General features: G+C 33.2%; 1 protein-coding gene across 5 annotated transcripts in view; it reads right to left on the minus strand.

The window, feature by feature from the left end:
* The window catches only part of Sclt1 (sodium channel and clathrin linker 1), a 181687-nt gene that overhangs the window by 132597 nt on the left and 23684 nt on the right, over positions 1 to 25406 (minus strand). For 4 of the 5 annotated variants that reach the window (XM_087193285.1, XM_087193283.1, XM_087193284.1 and 1 more), the window contains exons 6-7: positions 17521 to 17656; positions 13317 to 13439 (exon numbers count right to left, since the gene is read on the minus strand). In XM_087193285.1, coding sequence (XP_087049411.1) covers positions 13317 to 13439; positions 17521 to 17656 — 259 coding nt within the window. The remainder of the gene's footprint in view (positions 1 to 13316; positions 13440 to 17520; positions 17657 to 25406) is intronic. The other variant, XM_087193286.1, reaches the window with a different exon arrangement.

Below are 25406 nucleotides of genomic sequence, written 5' to 3' on the forward strand. Positions count from 1 at the left end.
TTACAAAGACTTTATTTCCATTTTATCCATTTCTCATCATTTTTTCCTTTCCCATCTTTCCTTTCCCCTATGCCTTCCACTATCCCTACCCCTTTGGACCTTTTCTTCCTATTTTACATTATGGATTATTCATTCTAATAATTGGTACATTTTAGGTATACAATATAATGACATTCATCATTGGAAATTTGCACCTTTACATAGTCTCTCTTGGTTCTTGTTTTTCACCTTTGCCCAGCCTTCCCTTCAACACCTCCAGCCCTCCCTATTTACAAGGATTTTGTTCCTATTTTTCCATTTTCTCATATTAATCCCATTCCCTTCTATCCTTTCCCTTAGCCCTCCCACTTCCTTCCCCTTTGCCCCTTTTCTTCCTATTTCACATTATCTATTATACATTTAGTCCTTATTTACACTTTCAGTTTCTCACACCAGAGAAACTATTCGGTATTTACACATGTGTGTCCTATTTATTTCACTTAAGAGTATCACCTCAATGTGCATCCACTTAGCTATAAATGTCTGTAATTTCTCATTTTTTATAGCTGAGTAGTACTTCATTTTATTAAAAAACCACATTTTCTTTATCCAGTCTCCAGTTGATGGGCATTTGGGCTGTTTCCAAGTTTTAGCTATTACAAACTGCGCTGCTATGAACATGGGTGCATATATATCACTGTGGTATGATTCTTTTAATTCTTTGGGGAAGATCCCCAGCAGTGGAATAGCGGGGTCAAATGGGATTTCCAGTCCTAGTTCTTTGAGGTATCTCCATACTGATTCCCACAGTGTTTGCACCAGACTACACTCCCACCAGCAGTGGAGCAGGGTTCCTCTTTCACCACAGCCCCACCAGCATTTGTTATTGGTTGATTTCATGATACCAGCCATTCTTTCTGGAGTGAAGTGGAATCTCAACCTTGTTTTCATTTGCATCTCTCGAATGACCAGTGATGTTGAACATTTTTTCATGTATTTATTTGCTATTTCTACTTCTTTGTCTGAGAAATGTCTGTTCATTTCAGATGCCCATTTTCGGATTGGGTCTTTAAATTTGGGAGGTCTGATCTTTTTAAGTTCTTTATAGATTCTAGTAGACCTTTGTCTGAGGAAGAGAAGGTGAAGATTTTTTCCCACATTGCGGATTGTCTCTTCACACTATTGGTGGTTTCTCCTGCTGTGCAGAGGCTTTTTACTAAGAAGAGATCCCACTTGTTGATTGTTTGTGCTAGTTCACGGGCAACTGAGGTTTTGTTCATAAAATCTTTTCCTACACCGATGTCTTCAAGGGTTCTACCTAACCTCTGTTCCAACTGGTTCAGAGTTTCTATTTTAATATTTAGATCTTTAATCCATTTTGATTTTAGTTTAGTGCATGGTGAGAGATACAGGTCTAGTTTTAATCTTTGGCAACTTGAAGCCCAATTTTTCTAGCACCATTTCTTAAAGAGGCTATCTTTCCTCCAGTGAGGGTGTTTGGCTCCTTTATCGAAGATGAGATGGCTGAGTGTGTCTGGCATTGTTTCTGCATCTTCTAATCTGTTCCACTGGTCCTGAAGTCTGTGTCTTTGCCAGTACCATGCTGTTTTTATCACAGTAGCTTTGTAGTAGAGTTGCAGGTTGGGGATTGTGATACTCGCTGCCATGTCTCTGTTACCTAGAATTGCTTTTGCTATTCTGGGTCTATTCTTATTCCAAATGAATTTTTAGATTGTTTTCTCGAGGTCTATGAAGTATGCTGCTGGGATCTCAATTGGAATTGCATTAAATCTATATAGCAGTTTTGGAAGTATGGCCATTTTCACTATATTAATCCTTCCTACCCAGGAGCAGGGGATATCTGTCCATTTTCTGATATCATCTTCAATCTCTCTTTTCAGAGTGCCATAGTTTTCAGAGAAGAGCTCTTTGATTTCGTTTGTTAGGATGATTCCTAGGTATTTCAGTTTTTTGGATGCTATTGTGAAAGGAATTATTTGCGCTATTTCTCTCTCAGTGAGTTTGTCATTCGTGTAGAGGAAAGCTATTGATTTTTGTGTGTTGACCTTGTAACCAGCTACTTGACTAAATTTGGTTATTAAGTCTAGAAGACATTTGGTGGAGTTCTTGGGGTCTTCTATATAGAATATCATGTCATCTGCAAATAATGACAATTTGACTTCTTCATTTCCTATCTTTATTCCTTTTATTTCTTTCTCTTGTCTAATTGCCATGGCTAATGTTTCCAGAACTATATTGAACAAGAGTGGTAATAGTGGACATCCTTGTCTTGTTCCTGATTTTAGTGTGAAGGATTTCAGTTTTTGGCCATTTAGTATGATATTGGCTGTTGGTTTTTCATAGATGGCTTCTATCAGTTTGAGGTAGAGACCATCTATTCCATTTTTTTGTAGGATTTTTATCATAAATGCATGTTAGATTTTGTCAAATGCTTTTTCTGCATCTATGGAGATAATCATATGGTTTTTGTCCTTGGCTCTGTTGATATAGTGTATTACATTAACTGATTTGCATATATTGAACCATCCCTGCATCCCTGGGATGAATCCCACTTGAGCAGGGTGTATGATCTTCTTGATGATCTTCTGCATTCTGTTTGCCAGTATCTTATTAAGGATTTTTGCATCTATGTTCATTAGTGAGATTGGCCTATAGTTCTCTTTTTCAGTTGGGTCTTTCTCTGCTTTGGGGATCAACTTGATGCTTGCTTCCAGGAATGAATTTGGGAGTATTGCTTCCCTTTCAATTTCATTGAAGAGTTTAAACAGTAGTGGCAGCAGTTCCTCTCTAAATGTCTTGTAGAATTCAGCAGTGAAGCCATCAGGATGTGGGCTTTTTCTTAGTTGATAAACTTTTAATTACATTTTCAATTTCATTGGTTGATATTGGGTTGTTCAGAATTTTTAGGTCTTCTTCATTCAACTTTGGTAATTCATATGTATCTAGGAATCTGTCCATTTCTTCTGTGTTGTCCATCTTATTGGCGTATAGGTTCTGGAAGTAGGTATTGATGATCCTCTGGATTTCTGCTGGGTCTGTTGTAGTTTCACCCTTTTCATTCCTAATTGCATGGATTTGGGCCTTTTCTTTCCTTTCTCTGACAAGGTTGGCTAAAGGTTTGTCAATTTTGTTGATTCTTTCAAAGAACCAACTCTTGGCTTCATTGATTTTTTTTGTATCGTTCTCTTAGTCTCCATTGCATTGATTTCTCCTCTCATCTTTATAATTTCCTCCCTTGTATGAGCTTTGCAGTTATTCTGCTCTTCTTTTTCTAGAAGCTTGAGGTTCAGCATGAGGTTGTTTAATTGGGCTCATTCTGTTTTCCTAACATGGGTATTCACTGCTATGAATTTCCCTCCTAAGACTGCTTTCATTGTGTCCCATAGATTCCAATCTGTTGTATTCTCATTGTCATTTAATTGAAGGAACTGATTTCTTCTTTAATTTCCTCTGTGACCCATTGGTTATTCAGGAGTGTGTTGTTCAATTTCCACGTGTTTATGAAATTTTTTGAGTTTCTTTTGCTATGGAACTCCAATTTCATCGCACTATGGTCTGATAATATACAGGGGATAACTTCAATTCCTTTGCACTTCCTTAAACATGTTCTATGTGTGAGTATGTGGTCTATTTTGGAGAATGACCCATGTGCAGCTGAGAAGAATGTGTATTCTGATTTTGTGGGGTGGAACACTCTGTAAACATCTGCTAAGTTCATTTGTTCAAGAGTTCAATTGACTTGTAGTATTTCATTACTTATTTTTAGTCTAGTTGATCCATCTATTTGTGACAGTGGGGTGTTGAGGTCCCCCACTACAATTGTATTAGTGCATATATGACTTTTCATGTCTGTTAGTATTTGTTTTATATAGTTGGGTGCACTAGTGTTTGGTGCATAGATATTTATGATTGTCATCTCTTCCTCTTGGATTCTTCCCTTTACAAGGATGTAATGTCCTTCTTCATCTCTCTTAATCAGTGTTGTTTTGAAATCTACTTTATCTGCCAAGAGGATAGCTACTCCTGCTTTTTTTTGGGTTCCTGTCGCATGCAGCATTGTTTTCCACCCTTTAATTTTCACTCTATGAGTTTCCTTTTGAATTAAGTGTGTTTCTTGTATGCAGCATATTGTTAGATTTTGCTTCTTGACCCATTCTGCCAGTCTATTTCTTTTGATTGGTGAATTGAGACCTTTAATGTTGATGGTTATAACTGAAACGTATTGACTTATCATTGCCATGACTTGTTCTTTTTGTTGAGTTCTCCCCCTTTACATTTAATTTCTTGTCATGCCAGATGGGTTCATTCTGCTTTGCTTCCTGGGGTTGTGATCCTCAATGTCTGTTCCTAGGCTATTGTGTAAAATTCTTTGGAGTGCTGGTTTGGTATTCACTAAGTTCCTAAGGTGCTCTTTGTCATGAAAGTATCTTATTTCTCCATCCATTTTGAAAGATAGTTTTGCAGGGTACATCAATCTGGGTTGGAGGCTGTTTTCTTTTAGGGCTTGGAATATGTCACTCCAAGCTCTTCTTGCCTTGATGGTTTGTGTTGAGAAGTCTGCTGTGATTCTGATGGGCTTTCCTTTGTATGTGATTTGTTTCTTTTCTCTGACTGCTTGGAGAACTTTGTTCTTCTGTTGTGTTTCTGGAATCTTAACCATTATATGCCTATGTGTAGATTTTTTTTGATCAAGGCTATTTGGAGTCCCATATGCCTCACTTATCTGTATGTCAAGCTCTTTTCCCCTGCTTGGGAAGTTTTCTGCCATTATTTCTGTGAAGAGATTTTTTATGTCATCTGCACTCTCCTGTTTCTTCATTGAGCCCAATGAATGACAAAACTGGATTTCAAAATATATTACAAATCAAAATAATATGACACTAGCATAAAGTCAGACACAAAGACTGATGGAACAGAACAGAGATTCCAGAAAGAAATCCACACACATATATCATTAATTTATCTTTGACAAAAATGCCAAGAATATACAATATGGAAAGGCGTGTGTCGGGGGGAGGGTCTGGATGCTTACACTGATGTGAATGAAACTGACCCTTACCCTATACCACACTCAAAAATCAACTAAAATGTATTAAAGATTTAAGACTTGTACCTATAAAATTCCTAGAAAAAAAAACTAGGGGAAAAGCTTCAGGACATTAGTCTTGGCCATGAACATGGATGAATATGACATCAAAAGCACAGACAAAAATAATGAACTGGAACTACATTAAAACAGAAAGCTGCTGCACAGCTTTTCAATGTATGAAACAAACACATTGAAAAGACAATCTATGGAATGGGGAAAAAAGTAGTTGCAAGAAAGAAAACTCCAAAATGCATAAGGACTTTCAATAACTCAATATTATTTTTAAAACTTCATTTAACAATGGGCCAAATACAATACTTGAAGAGATGCTTCTTTTTTTGGCCTATGTGTGTTTTTAAATTGAAAATGAATTTCTTGGTCAGGGATGTGGCTCAGTGGCGCTGCGCCTGCCTGGCAAGTGCAAGGTCCTGAGTTCGATCCCCGGTAATGCAAAATAAATAAATAAATAAATAAATAAAAATAAAAGGAATCATAATTATATAAAAAAAAAAAAAGAAAATGAATTTCTTGTAGATGTACAATTGGGTCTTGTTTTTTGGTTAATTTTATATGTGCATATTAGTTATACAGAATGGGTTGTTTTGGCATACTGTTCCATGCAATAACATCATGTGATTATTTCACTCTCCATTACTAATCTCTCTTCTCCCCCCTTCCCCCATCCATTTCCTCATTTCATAATCCTTCTTTTACTTTCCTGTCATCTCTCTTTTTCTTTTTCTATTTTTTTTTTTTATGATTCCACATATGAGAAAAACATACAGTATTTGACTTTCTGAGTCTGGCATACTTCACTTAACATTATGGTCTCCAGTATTCCATCCATTTTCCTCCAAATGATATGATTTCATTTTTGTTTATGGTTGAATAATATTCCATTATGTACATAATCACATTTTCTTTATTCATCTCTCAGTTGACAGGAGCATAGGCTGTTTTTATAGCTTAGCTACTATAAACTGTGCAGCAGTAAATATGGGCATGTATGTATCCCTATAGTATGCTGTGATTATTTCTTTCAGGAATATAATGAGGAGTGGTTTATTACGTGGATCAAACTGTATCACTAGTTTTAGGTTTCTGAGCAACCTCCATATTGATTTTTATAGTGATAATTCTCACAATGTAGAAAACTTTCTTTTTTTCCTGCATCCTTGCCAGCATTATTTTGTATACACTACTGATGATAGCCATTCTGACCAGGGTGAGACTGAATCTCTATAGTTTTGATGATTTACATTTCCCTAATGATTAAAGATGTTGAATATTTTTTTCATATACTTACTGGATATTTGCATAATTCATTTTCCCATTTGTTGATTATGCTATTCATTTTTGGGGTGTTAAGTTTTTTGAATTCTTTGTATATTCTAAATATCAATCCTCTGTCAGAAGAGTAGCTGGCAATGATTTTTCTTCAATTTGGCAGAATATCTCTTCATTCTGTTTTTCTTTTGTTGAACAGAAGCTGTTTAATTTCATGTACTCTCATCTGTTGATTCTTGCTAGCATTTTCTGTGCTCCTGGAGTCCCACTGAGGAAGTATTTGCCTGTGCTGTGACATGATCATGGGATCCCCACCCACCTTGGTTCTATGTATGTGTATATTACATTTACTGATTTACATATGTTTATGTCTCCTCCTCTGTTTTCCTGTAGCATTTTCAGTTTCAGGTCTTTCAGTTTCAGGTGTTTGATCCATTTTGAACTGATTTAGTACAGGGTGAGAGATAGGGTAGTTTCAATCTTCGTCAAATGGTATGTTAAAGAGGCTGTCTTTTCTCCAGTGTATGTTTGTGATCACTTTGTCAGCAATCAGATAGGAGTAGTTGTATGGGTTTGTTACTGGGTCCTTTATCTATGCCATTGTTCTATATGTCTGTGTCTGGACCAGTACTATTCTGTTTGCATTACTATGGGTTTGGTTCTAGTATTATTTTAAAATTGGCTACTGTGATGCTTCCAGCATTGCTCTTTTTGCTCAGGATTGCTTTGGCTATTCTGGATCATTTGAAGTTTTTAGATTGTTTTTTCTAGTCCTGCAAAAAATTGGTATTTTGACAGGATTTGCAGTGAATCTGTTTATCACTTTTAGTGATATGAACACTTAGTAATATTTTCTGGTCCATGAACAAGGGAGGTCTTTTCATTTTCCAATGTCTTCTTCAATTTTGCTTTGTACATGAGGTTTATTCTTAGGTATTGTATGTTTTTATGCTATTGTGAATGGAGCTGATTTCCTCATTTCCTTCTTGGTGAGTTTATTATTGGTCTATAGGAAAGCTATTGTCTTTCGTGTGTTAATTTTGCATCATGGCACTTTTCTGAATTAGTTTAGTTTACCAGATCTTAAAATCTGCTAGAGTTTTTAGGGTCTTACATTGGGTACAAATAAAGGTAATTTGACTTCTTTCTTTCCTGTCTATCCTTTTTATTTCTTTCCTAATTACTAATTCTTTTGGCTATACTTCCAACAACTATATTAAACAGGAGTGGTAAGAATGGACACATTTGTTCCTTATTTTAGAAGCAATGCTTTCAGATTTTCCTCATTCAGTAAGATGTTGGCTGTGTGTCTTTCACATACACGTGTTATTATACTGAAGAAAGACTCTCCATACCTAGTCTCTATTCAGGATTTTTATCATGAAGGGATGTTGAATTTTGTTCAAGGCTTCTTCTGTATCTATTGAGATAATCATAGGATTTTTTTTCCCCTTGGTTCCATTTATGTGCGTACTACATTTACAGATTTACGAATGTTCAACCATCTTTGCATGCCTAAGATGAAACCCACCTGATCATAGTGTATGATCTTTTTGCTGCTTTGCTGAATTCTGTTTCCAAGAATCTTATTGAGCATTTTTGCATGAATGTTCATCAAAAATATTGGTCTATAATTTGCGTTGTTGTTGTTGAGTCTTTATCCAATTTTGGCATCAGGGTGATACTCTCTTTGTAGAATTAATTTGGAAGCAATCCTTCCCTTTCTAGTTCATAGAATAGTTTGAGGATCCATGATAATTAGTTCTTCTCTTAAGATCTAAGGTAATCAGTAGTAAGTCCACCCAGTTCTAGGCTTTTCTTTGTTGGGAGACTTTTTATTCCTGGCTCAATCTCACGGCCTGTTATTGATCTGTTTAAATTTTTAATACCCTCTTGGTTCTATTTTGGTAGATTATGTGTCTAGGGATATAACTGTTTCTTGTATATTCTCCAATGTACTGGAATACATATATGTTTTCAAAATAGCTTCTAATAATCCTCTAGATTTCAGTGGTATCTTTTCAGATACCTTTTTCACCTTTAGTTTTATTAATTTGGTTCTTCTCTTTCTTTTGGTTAGTTTATCCAGCAATTTATAATCTGATATATCTTTTTGAAGAATCAACTCTTTCTTTCACATATCTTCTGTGTTGCTGTTTTGGACTTTATTTCTTTAATTTCAGCTTTGATCTTTATTATTTTGTTCTTTCCACTGGCTTTGGTTTTGGGTTTTTTTTCTTGATTTTCTAACACTCGAGTTTATCAATAGGTTGAGATCTTTGTGATTTTTAAATGTTGTGTTTTCTTGTCATTTTACTTTTGGAATTTTTAAAAGTTTCCCCTGATTTTTTGAATGATCTGCTGATCATTTAAAAGTGTATTATTTAATTTCCAGGTGTTTGTGTAGTTTCTATGGGGCATTTTTTTCCCCGCTGTTGATTTCTAGTTTCATTGCATCACAATCTTCTAGAATGCATAAGATGACACTTTTTTTATTATTTGTTAAGACTTCCTTTACCCTAAACTATAGTCTGTTTTGAAGAGTGTTATCTGAGCTGCTGAAAAAAATGTGTATTCTGCTGTTGTTGGATGAACACTCTGTAGATGTCCATTTAATATAAACTGTAGTTTAACTCTGATGTTTCGTTGTAGATTTTTTTATTGGTCTGGCTGACTTACCTATTTGTGTGAGCTGAGTACTGAAGCCACCCTCTAGTATCCTATTGAAGTCCATTCCTTTAAATCAAGTAGTGTTGGTTTTTTTGGTTTTGTTTTGTTTTTTCCGGGTACCAGGGATCAAACTCAGGACCTTGCACTTGCAAAGCAGGTGCAGTGGCACTGAGCTAAATCCCTGCCCAAATAGTGTTGGTTTTATAAAACTGGGTATACCAATGTTTAGTGCATATTTTCTTGGTGGATTGTTCCCTTTATTAGTGACCTTCTTTGTCACTTCTGATTAATTTTCACTTGACGTTTGCATTGTTAGATAGGAGTACAGGTATCTCTGCAGATAGCATTTGCATAGAATATAATTTTCCATTCTTTCACTTTCAATCTGTACATATATCTTTGCAGGTGACATGTGTTTCTTGGAATTTTTTTTTAATTCAGTGTGCCAGGTTGTGTCTTTTAACTGGAGAATTGTATTAATTGGAGACCATGTATTAACTCCTACTATTTTGTTATTTTTCTGATGTTTCATTCTTTCCTATTGCTTGATAATAAGTCTATTCTTCCTCTGCTGTTTGGAGTATCCTTCTAAGTTACTTCTTAATCCAGGCTTAGTGGTTATATATTCCTTTAGTGTTTGCTTATCATGGAAGAATCTTATTTCTCCTTCAATTTTGAAGGATAATTTTCCTGGATTAGTAATTTAGTTAGACAGTTCTTTTCTTTCAGAGCTTGAAGTACATTATTCCATGCCCTCCTATCCTTTATAGAGTTCATGCTGAGAGATATGCTATAATTTGAATGGGTTTGGCTAAGTGATTTGACATCTTTGTCTTTCTGCTTTCAATATTCTTTCTTCTATAATCTTGACATTCAACTGTAACATAACAAAAGGAGGTTCTTCTTTAGTTATCTGTGTTTGGGTTCCTAAGTGCTACCTATTTAGGAAATTTTCTGATATTATTTCACAGATGGATTTTTTTTATGCCATTAGTCTGAATCTCAAGTCTCCTTGTATTTCAATGACTCAAGTTTGGTTTTCAAATCATATCTCAGTGATTTTCTGTGATTTTGGCAGTATCTTTTTTTTCTTCTTTATTGCTGCCTGAATAATTTGTTAATTTAGTTTTCACTTGTTTGCTTTTGCTACATGAACAGTATCTCCTTTCTTGGAATTACTCACACTTCTGCAAAGCTGAGTGGCACAAAAGTTACTTCCATTTTGCCATCTACCTTCACTCTCAAGTCTTTTTTTTTAATCTATTCAGTTACTCGAACCCTTCTGAGTGAGAAATTTAATCCATTAATATTTAGTAATTGATGGTAGGGAAAGATTTACTAATACTGTTTTATTTGTTGCTTTCTGGTAGTTTCTTTATAGTTCTTTTGTCTTTTCCTCTCTTGTTGTCTTCCTCTGTGTTTCCTTGCTATATTCTAATGACATGCTTTAATTCTTTTTCTTATGTGTAACTTGTGCATTTTGGGAAGCTCCTTAGGATATACATAAAATATCTAGAGTTATAACTGTATTTTAAGCTGATAAGAACTAATTTCAATATTATATAAAACTATATTTTAGTTTTTCCTTCCCAAATTTTAATTCTAATGTAAAGTTAAAAGGCATACTGAAAATGACTATAGGAAATAGATTAGAAGATGGATAATATGAATAGACATGAATTGTATCAACAATAAAAAATGTGAGAAGGAAAATGTCAGTATTTCTTCTATTACTGTGTCAAACAGTAGTTAAAGGAATAAGAAATACTTTTAAAATATTAAAAAATTGAGGAAACAATCAATTTAAATCAATTAGTAAGTACTATTTTAAAACTCAAAGATATATATTATAAAAAATTCTAAGTGATGAGAATTCCAAATGTTAGAGAGATCTTGTCTAGTGTTGGAAGTCTACATTCAAACCTATTCCAGACCTAGTGAACCATGGCATAATAGTTATTACCCAATCCTATTTAAAATTTGTTCACACCCTGCAAGTTTAATATTGTTTCGTTAACTGTTAATAATTATTAAACATTATTTGTACAGACAACATAAACCTGGGAGAGGCTATTAATAAGCTGGGTGACAGAATTAAAGATTCTATCAGAATTAAAGACAACCAAGGAAATAAAGATGAAGTGCTATTTGTAAAGTCACATACAAAAGAAAAAAAAATTTAATTGTACAGGTACAGTACAAAAGTGACTTTATTCAGGTAAAAAAGATAACTTATGGACTTAGTTGATTGACCTAAATGAGTGAACAGCTGCAAAGAATTTATTTTTATTAAGAATGGTTTTTGGATCTCAGGGTCAAAGGTTCTCTGGATCAAATTACATGAGGATTATTTCAAATCAGAGTGTAGGGCCGGGGATTTAGCTCAGTGGTTCCGCTGCCTGTCTCACAAAGCGCAAGGTCCTGAGTTCGATCCCCAGTACCAAAAAAAAAAAAGCAGAGCATGTATAAAAAAATCATTCAAATATTATTATGATGTCTTTAGCCCAACTATAATAACAATGGGAATATTCATAAATTATAATTTGAAAAACCTATATATGAATTAAAGAGTTATGATAACCAATTTGTTTAAGTAGATGCTTCTCAAGATTCCCAGAAAGGGGATCAGAATTGGAATTTGGAATTTGTCTACCATACTCAATGTACTCAGCAGTAAAAGAACCAACAGAAGAAAAAAGGCAGTTTTTCCAATGTAATGAATGGTCTTGTGAGGTAGTAAGTTCTTGTTAACAAAGGTATAAAGCAAACACTACCTGTCTACTTTGAAAGACTGTAAAATGTTTCTTGCTTTGGATATAAAGAAATCTTTTAAAACAACTAAGATCTTTTCCTATTTTAAAATTTTAATGATTAATTTATAGTAGCCAGCCTGGCGTGGTGGTGCATGCCTGTAATCCCAGGACACAGGAGACTGAGGCAGGAAGATCACTGTGACTTCAAGGCCAGCCTAGGCTACGTAGTTCAAGGCAAGACTCTGTCTCAAAGAAAAAAAATTATAGTAGGCAACCATCTATTTTAGAAAAATGTCACATTTAAAGGTATATTTTCATTTGACATAGTGGTCACTATCTTTGAACAAATCTCTTCACCAGCACATAACCCAGTAACATTTTTGTTTTGTTTCAAAACAGGTAGGAAATTAAGCAAATGAAAACTCTGGAGGTCCCTTTATACAAAGTAATTTTATACCTGCTCCGTAGACCTAGATACAGCTTTCATTGCTCTTCTTCACATTATAAAAGCAAATGTGTACTGGGATAGTACTTTAATTATCTTATTTGTTTAAGAGATTTCTAATATCAGAATTCTACTTCTTATTAACATAAAAAGCACAGTACAGGAGACTGAAGCAGAGGGTAACAGGTTCAAAGCCAAATTGGGAAACTTAGTGAACCCAGTCTCAAAATAAAAAAATATAAAAGGGCCGGTGAGCTCAGGGTGGTGGCCTGGGCCTGTGATCTTAGCACAACAAAAGGTAGCGGTAGGGAGTTCAAAGTTCAAGCCAAGCTAGGGCAATGCAGCAACATAGAAAGAACCTAAATCGAAATAAAAAATAATAAAAAGACTGGAGATGCAGCTCAGTGAGAAGGCCCCGAGTTCAAACGCCAGTACTGCAAAGTCAATCAATCAATATGGCTAGGAATGTAGCTCAGTAGTAGATTGCTTGCCTAGCATCTGTGAGCCTCTGGGTTCAATTCCCAGTACCACAAAACAAAGCAAAAAACCCTCCAAACCCAAAACAAGAAAACACACCCAAAAACCAAAATAAAACAGAATAAAGGAAGGATAGAAGGAGACAGAGGGTGGATCTCTTGCAGATATGAAGGGTCCAAGGGACCAAGAGTGAAGGGTAAAGGGGAAGGGATGGAGAAATAGGTAGAATGAAGACATGCCATGTGCAAGATCCTAATAACCTCAATGAATGTGGACATTATATGCCATAAACATGAACTAAGATTAATAATATCAACAAGAATGGAAAGGGGGAAGGGTAATTAGAGGCAGAGGAAAGAAGGGGAAGGGAAGGGGATAAGGAAATAAGAAACAAGCTGTATCATGTACATGTACGAACTCCCCAAGATGATTCTAAACTGCATGTACTGCAAATATGTATGAAAAAAAAAAAGACTTAGGTATTTCTCTCCAAAGTAGTTTCTTTAGAATGCAATTTCTTACTGATATACAAGAAAATCATGAACTCTAAGATTATCTATTTTTTAATTATAATTATTAAAACATCTAAGATTACCTTTTGTTTTTGGCTTTCAAATACATGAATCTGGGCCTCAGTCATATGTTCCTGGTAAAGTTTCTGTAGTCTGTTCAACTCCTGAGAAACATTATGCCAGAGTTCCACAGCCTGAGTCTTTTCCTATCAAACAAAAATATAACTCAAATTATTAGTAAGGCTACTTATTGAATAGTGCAAATGGCTCATTTTCTTTTACCAATGAGTTCTTGTAAAGCTATAGCATAAAAACATTATGTGTAGGATGGTACAGTCGTGCATTGTTCAATAACAGGAATACATATGTTTTAAGATATGCTTTAAGATATGTTCTGTTATGCAGTTTCACTACTGTGCAAACATCATAGTGTATTTACAAAAACTAGTATGGCTATATCTTACTAGGTAATACAATATTATGGGACCACCATTGTATGCACAGTTACATTTTGACCGAAATGCCCTTAGGCAGCAGAAGACTGCATTATAGTTGTAATATTTTGGGTGATTTTAAATTGATTTAATAATTTAGAAAACAAATCTACAGAAGAATATTTTCTTATTTTGAAATTTTTAAACTCAGATTTCAGAGATAAAATTAAAAGCCTTATCAGAGAACTATTGTTCTACAAGGATAAGCCTTAGAAATTATTGAAGTATCTCACTGGAAAAGTACAGCATTTTTTTTTTCCTGACTGTAAAAGTAGTAAGTGCTTATTGTGGAAAAAGAGGAAAACACCGAAAACCAGTGGAGAAAGTAAGAACCATTAATAATTTTAGCACATGATAATAAATATTGGTGACATCTAGATATAGTCATTTTTATAAATATTGATTCTGTTCATGTTTATAAATGTAATTTGGGGTAGAATCTTTTTTCTTTTAAAAAACAGAAATGACAAAGTATGTTTGTATTGTACTACTTTGATTTGGCAATTTATAATGAGAATTTTTTTCAAGTCTTTATTTTTTCAATAGAGCATTATCAAAGTGTGGTATGGGAACCCTTATGGTTCCCAAGACCTTTTCAGAAGATCTTGAGGTCGCAATTATATTTATAATAATATGAAGACATTATGTGCTTTTTTCATTCTCATTCTCTAATAGTGGAATTTTCTAAATTGTTTGTGATGTCATCATTGCTCTTAGCACTAATGGAATGTGTACCTATGTTCCCATTCTGTTTTAATTTCTAACGCAAAAAATATTGATAGATACATAACCCACAAAATAGAAGATTCTTTAGGGCTCTAAATAATTTTTAAGCATCCTAAAGAGGGTCCTGAAATAAAAAATGCTGAGAAATGCAAATCTAAGAAGTAGAAACTCTTACCATCTAGAGAAGTAGAGACTAAGGTTCAGGCAACTTGCCTAGGGTTTCTCAACAAATTGTTAACTGAATCAGGAAGAAATCTTCACCTCTCTGTGTCTAAAATCTAAACTTTCAAATCCCAGGTCCAAAGTAAACCACCCTCTTAGTTTAATGAAAAGATATTCACTTTTAGAACATGATTGAGTATATATTTAAAATACAGGTTTATTAGTTTCTATGAAATAGTTACTGAAATATAACATGCATTCAGAAAACACACAGATCATGAATTTTTATGAAGTGAATAGACTCACTGCAACCAGAACAAGTTCAAGAGAGGGATTATCACTTGGAAGGCAGATGCTCCTCTTGTGACCTCTTCCAGTTACTATAATCTCTCCCCAAACAGCCATTATACTGTCTTCTAATACCATAATTCGTTGTGCCTAAAACTCACATAGTTGTTTTTTTGGTTTTTTTGTTTGTTTGTTTTTTGGCACCGGGGATTGAACTCGGGACCTTGTGCTTGCAAGGCAGGCACCAGAACCACTGAGCTAAATCCCTGGGTAAAACTCACATAGTTCTGAAATTTGTAGACAAACAGAATCTGCAACCAAAGACTTGGATTGGATCACTAATTCCTGGCTGAGTAATTCATTTCATTTCCTTATGACTTAATTTTCCTTAAGACTTAGTTTTCATTTCATTTTCTTAATGACTAATCATAAAAATGCCTCATACTTCAAAGATCTTACTATTTCCCAAAGCTGCCTGACAAAAACAATCACTTGCATTAGTAGTTACAAAATGTAGATTCTCTTAATGATTTCAAAGAACCAGCATCATCAACATCATCTCAGAACTGTTAGAAATGCAAATTATTGGGTTCTATCTCAGACTTGTGCATGTGGATATGTACAGCAATCTGTGTTTCAACAAGCCCACAGGTGATTGGCTGTACACTAAATCCTGAAAACTACTATGCCAATACCACATATCATTTTTTAAGTGGTATAAATTTAGTTTGGGGACTAACCACAATTTAATTGATTTTTATATATTTTTTAAACTATTTCCAATTTTTCATTATCATAAATATTATATGAACATGTTTATTCACACATTTTTATATTTAATTCCTTAGAACAAACTCCTAGAATCTATCTGATATCATTATCTAATTGGTCAGAGGTTATGAACATTTCTTGGTCAAAGGCTCTGAACATTTATAAAGCTCCTAGCGTCAAACAGTTTTCCAGAAAGTTTTACAAATCACATTACTATAACAGAACAAATATTCAAAACTAAATTAAGTTAGGTACTTAATAATATACTCTTGCCATCAACTCCTAAAGCAACATAGTCACTCTACACAACACGTGTAATTGTGTTACTTCTCTGACTTGCTGTTCAATGGTGATGATAAAAATACAACAAATTTATTAACTTTACATATGTGCTCAGCATTACACTGAATGCTTTGTGGATTTTTTTTTTTTGGTACCGGGGATCGAACTCGGGTCCTTGCGCTTGCAAGGCAGGCGGCAGAACCACTGAGCTAAATCCCCTGCCCAAGGATTTTTAATTACCATGAGAACTCCATAAGATAAAAATTATTTTAATCCCCATATGCATATGAGGAAGGAGAGGAACAAAATTTTCCAAGATTCGAGACCTTGAAAGTAAAGTGAAGAAAGTAAAATGAATACTTCAGCACCTTGTTATACTTCTTCTAAAAACCTTTATGTCCCCTGAAAGCCCTGAAAGCTCAGTGGTGCTGCTGCCTGCCTCATAACTGCAAGGTCCTGAGTTCAATCCCTGATACCAAAAAAAAAAAAGAGAGATATCCAACATCTCAAGAAATTCAATGTAAGTACATCTTATCAAGATAAATACCTTTGTTTGTTTGCAGTACTGGAGACTGAACCCAGGGCATTAGCACTGAGCTACATGCCCGGTCCTTTCTTTATTTTTTATTTTGAGACAGGTTAACCTTAAGTCATTAAATTGCCCAGGCTGGGCCCAAACTTGCAATCCTCCTGCCTCTGCCTCCCAGTGTTCTGAGATAACAGCCATTTGTCACTGTGCCCAGGATCCTTATTTATTTACCTAACATATAAAGTAAAGAATTCCAAAACCAAAGTTCCAAGTAAATATGACTCTTTACTGACAATTAAAAAATCAAAAAAGTAACTCAGAATATCTAACCTCATTTATAAATGAGGAACCTGAAACATAAAGGTTTTTTCCTACACTCACAGTTAGAAAGTAGACTGGAAGGGGCTGGGGATTTAACTCAGTGGCACCACGCTTGCCTCGCAAGTGCAAGGTCCTGAGTTTGATCTCCAGTAAGGGGGAAAAAAAAGTGGACTGGAGATTCAAATCCATACAAGATAAGACACACTTGGGTTGTAAAGTAAAATTCTCTTATGTATAAATTCACAAAAATTACAGCACCGAAAGACAGGATATATAGAACATAGCTTCCCAAAGATTTCAATTACTATGAGGGAAGAAAAATAGGAGAAAAAATATATTTCTAGAAGTATAATTTTAGAGAAATATCACACCATAATCTTTGAAAATGGAAGAAAATATAACAGAAGAAAACAGAGAAATTTAAAATCAGAGAAGTGGGATAATTGATTCTTTCTTTAAAATTTTTCTTGACAGTAAAACCTTATAGGAAAGCAATCAAATCAAAAGCTTTACAATTCAATTAAAATGTGTATTTGTTAACTATATAATACTAAGGGTATTTTTATACGGTCTTATTTATAATTTTGTATATTATAGAAAATCAAGTGCTAACAATTTTGTTATTCTGTTGTTATTCATATATAATGATGAACATAGTTTTTTTTAAAAAAGGATGCAAGTTCAGTACATATTTTAAAAAAATATACCACTTACTTGATTGGCTAGCTGGAGTTGCTCTCTAAGGTTCTTGACTGTTTCATCATCTGGAAAGGTATCATTTCCTCTTTCCAAGCTAAAGGGAAGGGCCTCCAATTGCTTTTCAACAGCATCTTTTAACTCACTGTGCAACCTTTGGGACAAACAACATAATAAGAATTGAAATTCATTTTAGTAACAGGAATTTGTTTGGGGGTCAGTTAAATAATAATGGTTCAAAAAGAATTCATTACATAAAAACCGTTTTAGGTAGACTTTGAATACAAAATCAGAAGCGTTTAATCACCCTCACATACTGTTAAGTGAACACAAAGGTGAACAAATTCAAATGCATTCAACTGATAATAATTCAAGCAGAGTTCAGTGTGTCTTAAGATTTTAATTTTTGCTAAAGGTAAAATTTAGATGTTACACCTTAGAGTAAGCTATTCAGAAATAAACTTAAAATGCTAGTTTCAGTCAATTAAACAAAAATGGTAACATATAGAATTTATTTCATCATGTTTCATAAAACCCATTTGAATTCTTAAGTAGTTTCAGTTAATAGAGTAGAATAAAATGGTTGCAGATAGAAAACCAAGACTACTAGAAACTTTTTTGTAGCACATCTCTATATATCTTGGCTATAATTTATTTATTTTGGTCTTTTGAGACAGGGTCTTGCTGTATATTCTAGGCTGGCTCTGAGCTCACCATGTAGTCCAGGCTGACCTCAAACTCTCAGGGATTCTCCTCTTGCCTCAGCCTCCTGAGTGCTGGGATCACAGGTGTGCACCACCACGCCTGGCTGAAATCTTTATGTTTACATCAAATTACAGATATTCCAAGCTTTAAACATCTATCTATACATCAAATTACAGATATTCCAAGTTTTAAACATCTGTCTATCTATCTACCTATCTATCTTTAAAAAGCCCTGGAAGATATAACTTAAAAGACTAATTATTTTAATTTAAATGATAACAAATCTAAAGGAAAAAAGTTCCATAATACTGAAAAGACTAGAACACAAGTATATAATATAAGCAAAAAATTTTTACTTACAGAAAATACACCTCAAGGTGAAAATTACATCCATATATCTAAAACATTTAGAGGAAAATTATCTACTGATACAAATCTTTCAAAGTAGAAATTATTTTTGAAATACATATACTTATCAAAATTTTTGAAATACATGTATTTATCAAAAATAAAATTCATTAAATATAATAAAACTAAGGAAATAACTTAGAAACAATAAAGATTACTTTTTAAGGAAAAAATAATTTGCTAATTATTTTTTAATTGAAAAATACAGAGAAGTATCAATGATAAATGTTTTTATTTCAAAATATTGAACAGAATTTTTAAAATATTTATATTTGTCATATAAAGTTATATTTAATAGAGAAAAATGACCAATATAGAAATAAGGCAAGATTTTAGAGAAGACATGCCAGGTTGCAGGGAAAAAAATCCATTAATACTGTGATGTATTTTCTATCAGAATTTTTACTGTTTGTTAAAAACACAAACACATTATACTGACAATATATTATAGTCTGCTTTTAACTATTTTATTAAAATATATAAGGGCTGAGTATGTAAAGGCTCAGCAGTAGAGACTTTGCCTCATATTTATTAGGCCCTGGGTTCAATCCCCAACAACACAAAACAAAACACAGCAAAATATGTTATTATAGTTTTAAATATTTTAATAATGACATATTTCATCATTTCCCTGAGTTATGAATCTATTAATTTTAATAATTGTAATTGACAGCATATGAAATAAAAATATAAAATTAATATTTATTTAGTACATCATTAAAGATATTATAAATATTAAAACTTTATCTCTTTTTAAGTTATAACCTTCAGTAATATCGTTTTTAGTGTTTCTATAAAAATTGTAAAGTTTAGGTCACAGAAATAACTCCTTCCCATTATTAACATCACTTTGTATAGATTCAACTTTTAAAATTGTTTTTATAGTCGTGCACTATCACGCAAAGGAAGGACTCCCTAGTTTACTCTTGCTTTAGTATCATTGTTATCATTTCTTTGCAGTCCTGGGGACCAAATCCACGTCTTGTGCAGGGTAGGCAAGCTACTCTGAGCTATGTCCCAAACCCAAGTATGCTCTTTTGTTTTTGTTTTGAGAAAAGGTCTTGCTAAACTGCCCAGGCTCCCCTCAAATTTGTAATCCTCATGAGTTTCAGTATTTGAAGTTACTTTGGGTGGGATGGCTAATCCTTCTGTTCTTAATGTCTGCTCCTTCTTGCCCAAGTTTTTCTTGCCCCATTTGTTTTACAATTTGGGGTTTAGTTTGCTGTCTTTTTTCTAATCTCTTCAATAAATTCATAGCTATCACTGATTATCTTGGACTTTCTTCTTATAAATGTATATACTGAAGATTATAGATTGTCCTCTGAGAATGGCCCTAAGCTGTAGCCCATAAGTTTGGGTGTTATTTTAATTTTTAATCAGTTTAAAATATTTTCTAATTTTCATTGTGAACTCTTTGACCTATGAATAATATTTAGAACTATTTTGCTTAACTTAGAAACAACTGAGATTTTTTGTGATCTTTATGTAACTGATATCTAACAATTTTCACTATCACTAAAGAACATAGTCTGAATTTGAATCATTTAAAAATTTGTAAGTTACTTTTTTAAATTGGTCAATTTTGTAAATGTCTTATATGTAATTAAAAAGAAAGTGTATTATGAAGATATTGAATCCTATATATGTGCCTAGTTAGACTTGATGTGTCAAGTTGCATTGTTCACATTTAACATATTCTTACTAATATTTTTGTAGTTGTTATTTCAATTACTGAGAGCAATCCATTCATATTTCATACTATTATTGGGGATATGCCTGTTTTACCATTGAGTGTTATCATATTTCTTTGAAGGTTAGTTACTGTGTGTTTACAAATTGAGAATTGTCACATATTTCGGGCAAACTGAATTTTTAATTATTATGTAATGTCCCTTTTATCTCTAATAATCTGTTTTGCATTAAACTCTCTCATATATTACCAACTTTGTCAGCATTTGCATAATGTATTTTATTCTTTTATAGTATTTGTATTCTTTTATTTTCACTCATCCTGCATTTTATTTTCAGAATCTCTCTGATTAGAAGTATAGAGTAGGCTCTTTAAAATTTAATTTCCTCTGATAAATTATCACCTCATAATTATGGCATGTTCTATATTAAAATGTAACATAATTAATGTATTTGGGTTTATCTACCATCTTAATATTTACCCCAGCTTAAAAAATTTTTTTCTCTCCTTTCTTTGGATTACTTTTCATTATTCTAGTTTTCCACCCCATCAGCTTGGCAGTGATAATCTTTTACTTTACAATTAGTGTCTAGCCCAGAAATTATAAAATGGATCTTTGAATTATCAAACTATAATATAAAAAATCAGTATTCTATTTCCTTGGGGCAATGCTAAAAGCTGAGACTATTTTAACCCCACCTGCCTTTTTCCCCCTAAATTCATGACACTGCTGACATTTATTTTAATTTGAGTAGATATTTTAAAGACATTGTTATTTTACAACACTTTATGTTCATTAGGCTTTCTCCCATGTTTATCCTTTCTTATTGTTCCAAGCTTTAACTATGGATTATTTTCTCTACTTTTGGAGGAACGCTTTTTTGGAATATTTATATTAATTTTTCCAATGATAATTTTATCAGTTTCTTTTGATCAGAAGTGTACTTACTTGGCATTCCTTCTCTAGTGATATTTTACTGGGCACAGAAACTATTCCACTGAGTGCCAGGTGCCAAAATTTCTGCTGAGAAATCAGTTACCTAACTGCTGCTCCTTTGAAGATAATCTGTTTTGAGCATTTTTTCTTGAGTTTCTTTGATTGTGTATTTGATTTTATAATAATGTCCCTAGGATGGTACTTTCGTATTATCTTCTTTTTTTTGAGACAGGGTCTTGCTATGTAGTTCAGGCTGGCCTTGAACTCATGGTGATCCTCCTGCTTCAGCCTCCCAAGTGCTAGGATTACAGGCATGTGCCACCACACCTGGCTTGTATTATCTTCCTGTGATGCATAGTGTTTTATCAATCTGTGACTCTTTTATCAATTTTGAAAAATTCTCAGTCATTACTCCTTTAGAATTTACTTCTTCCTCATTCTCTCTTTCTGGAATTCAAATTGTAATTAACCCTTGAACAATGTGGGGGTGATAAGCATCAAATCCTGTGCAATCAAAAATCTGTGTATAACTTTTAACTGCCCAGAAACTTAAAGCCTTCCGTTGACTTGAAACCTAGCTGATAACATATACTCTTAGTTAACACAAATATTTTGAATGCTACATGAATTATATATGTGAAAAATACATGAAAACCCAGAGATATCCCTTTTTACCATGATATTCAATTTACCAGAGAGATGAACCACTTGTGCAGAAATGACTAGCATCACATGATGATTTGAACACATACTGGCAACACCTGACCTCAGGAAACATGTATTACTATAGTTAATACTACAGGTAATTTTATGCAGTTACACTTTAACACTGCATCTTTACATTGTTTTTTTCTTTTTTTTGGTGCTGGGACTGAACCCAGGGCCTCAAGTGCTAAGCAAGCACTTTCCCACTGAGCTATATCTCCAGCTCCAGAGTCTTTACATTTGTTGACATTTCATTCAACTGCCAATGATACCATGCCTGGCCCAGTTTCTATAATTTTGTAACTTTTTATGATAGATATGTGTGTATAAGTTTTATGCTGGCTTATTTTCCTGTATTTTATGTATTGACAAAATCCCTTTTTCTTGATTTTTTTCAGTATTTCTAGGCTACATAGTTTATCTGCAAGTTTTTCTAAACTGTTGAAAATTTTTTAAAAAATTTGTATATAAATAAGTCCACACAGTTCCATGGGCTCATGTTATTCAAGGGTAACTGTACATGAATTTTAAACTCTTCACCATTTCCTCTCATATTATTGCTCTTCTTTTCTATCCCCTTTTCTCTGATCTTGTTGCATTCCATTAATTCTCTCTTCAATTATTTATTTCTATTAATGCACTGTTTCAGTTGAGATTGCTATTTTGTTCTTTTTTTTAAGAGTTTCTATTTCTCTAATCAAAATTCTCAATACTGAACCTTATTTTATTAAAACTATTAGCATGATTTTAAAGATGAACCTGTTTTAAAGACCAAGCTTGTTTTCATTACCTATTACTTAATGATTTCAAAACTTTACCATGTTATCTTCAATCTTTCAGTCTCTTGTTCTTTTAATGTTATATATGAGCTATATATTATACGTCATTGTCTAGTGATATTTTGAGGCCTAGCAATGGTGTTATCTTCTTTTAAAAGAGTCTTCTTTTTTTCTAGGTAGCTAGGGCACTGTCAGTTCCTAATTACTTATCCCAATATTGAAGACTCAGATATTTCAGAGCCATGATTCAGGTTCTTATAGGATTAGTCTATTTTTTAATTACTCTTATTTCTAGGCTATCCCAATCTAGTGCCTAGAGGATTGTGAGATGCTTGAACACAATCCTGGGGAAAAGGAAATTAATTTTATCTTTCTAGCCCAATGAATTTGTCCCAAGTTCTGCTTAGTTGTAAACCTCTTTCTGTCCTTTCTGGGATAATGGGATGAACTCAGGGAAAACAGTCCCAAGTGCAGGCTTATAGTTCTGGCTTTCTTTCTTTTCCTCAGAAGCCTGATTACCTAGTGTATCACTGATGTAAGCAATATTACCCACTTTTGATTTTATTTTGACAAAATAGTAGGAATTATATTTGACTAGTTTGACATATTATTTTGTTTCTGTTTTACTTATGATCTGGTTATGGTGCCCAGATTGGTTAGTTTTTTATTCCTTTTTATCTGAAGTTATTTGAAAATGTAGTCAAGAGAAATTCTTTGTGTCCATCTTTTATTATTTCTGACTTTATTGCATGTGTGATTTATGCTTTTGAAAAATTTATATGTGTGTATATAGCAGGGAGGGTTTACAATCCATATCTTTATTTGTAAATGTTTAATAGGTCTTTGAAAAATATATTGCTGTTGGTTAACCCATGAGTGTGTACAAATAAATACATGCACATATACTTGTTATTTGCTTTTATGTTTACTATAACCTTATTTTTGTCCTTGTTTCCTTTGAAATATAATAAAGTAACATATTTGTAAATACTGACTAAAAGTAAATTTTATCTGATTCTTTAAAGAAACCAGCAATGTATTAGAGCAAACCATTTATGTACCATAAAAACTTGGGAAGTTAACTTTTAAGACATTACTGTTTATGATGGTGAAAACACTTAAATATTAGACATCAATTATTTAAGTTTAACAAATATCCAAAAAGGTATTACCTACAGAATACTAAGACAGTTCTGGTTCTAGTTGCATTTGTTCAACTACTTAAGCAAGTCAAAATGTTAGGAACCACAGGAAAATACAAAAGAGGAAGCTCTTTCATACTTGGTTTCCTTGACAGTAAGAAGGGAAATCATATACAAATTCCTGGAGACAAAGACTGTTACAGTATACTGATTATTCATAACACTAACAGCACACATAAAGTAAAACCATTCATGGCTGCTTTTTCTGCTGTCCAATCAGTTAGTTGATCTTGTGTTCTAGAGGAAATTTTAGAGGAAAAAGTCAAGTCTTACTGGTTTAATGCATACCTGTTTTGTGGAGGGAACTGCTACATTGGCCACTATTAAAGGGCTGGACAATCAGAAAGCACCAACATTAACTGGTGATTACAAGATCACATCTGGTTAGCTGAGATCCTGAGATCAGGAAGGTACTGGGAGAACCTACAGAAATACCCTGGCATAGCTGGAACAGAGGTATCTGTTAGAGGTGTTTGCTCTAGAGTCACATTATACTTGTGAGATGCTCTTCAACAAAATAAATGCCTCAGAGAGGGACTGCCTCTCTCCCACTTACATTTCAATTTAGGCTTCTTCAAGTGCTTATCATTAGCATCAGTTTATATCCTAAACTAGTTTATAATTTTCCTGCCTTTGCTGCAGAAGGATATTAGAGATTACAACTTACAAATTACTATGCATTATAGAATTAAGTGTGACCCAAAACTGATAGAATAACAATATAGAAGAGCTGATTTTTTTACAAAACCTAAACTGAATGTAAGGTTTGATGAGCTGTTAGAACTGTTATTGAATTAGAGTTAGGTAAGATAAATACAAAAAGTCAGAAAAATTATTAAAAAAACAGAACTAAAAGGACATAGAAACGCTCTCTAAGTTCTCATCTCAAAAGAAACTGAAATTTGGAATTGTGAATTATATAAATTACAGGAATATAAATTATATGAAGAATAAGTTATATGATTTCTGCATGAAAGACAAAGAACTACAGTTAATAAACTTACTCAAAGTAATGATCTTGCAAGATATAAAAAATTAAATACATGTACATTTTTATTAAGTCAAAATAAAAATGTTTTTAAAGTACATATTTTTTTCTGATGCCCTATTCTAGTGACTCTCAAACAACAGACCAACTAGTTGGCCAGAAAGTAAGAAGGCTTCTATTATATTTCATACCAGGTATGACATGAATAACATAAAAAAGAAACAGATTTCCTGATCTCTTGGTGTTAATTATTTTGCTGAAGAAAAGATACTTCTGATTAAAGGTATTTTAAAAGAATGTAAATATTGTCATATAATACCTTTATAATAAATTCCTACATATAACTATGCATTTAAAGTTATTACTTATGGATTTTATTATTTTTGTATATTTCCACCGGCAGTATCATTGAAAAAGGAATTTAAAGGACACATAATAATTATAAAAGTGAAAAAGGAAACTGAAATGTTAGTGTATAATTGCTCATTTC

Source organism: Heterocephalus glaber, unplaced genomic scaffold, assembly GCF_053883595.1.
Source record: "Heterocephalus glaber isolate CG9 unplaced genomic scaffold, H.glaber_assembly_v1.0 deba00001586, whole genome shotgun sequence".
NCBI classification, from domain to species: Eukaryota; Metazoa; Chordata; class Mammalia; order Rodentia; family Bathyergidae; genus Heterocephalus; species Heterocephalus glaber.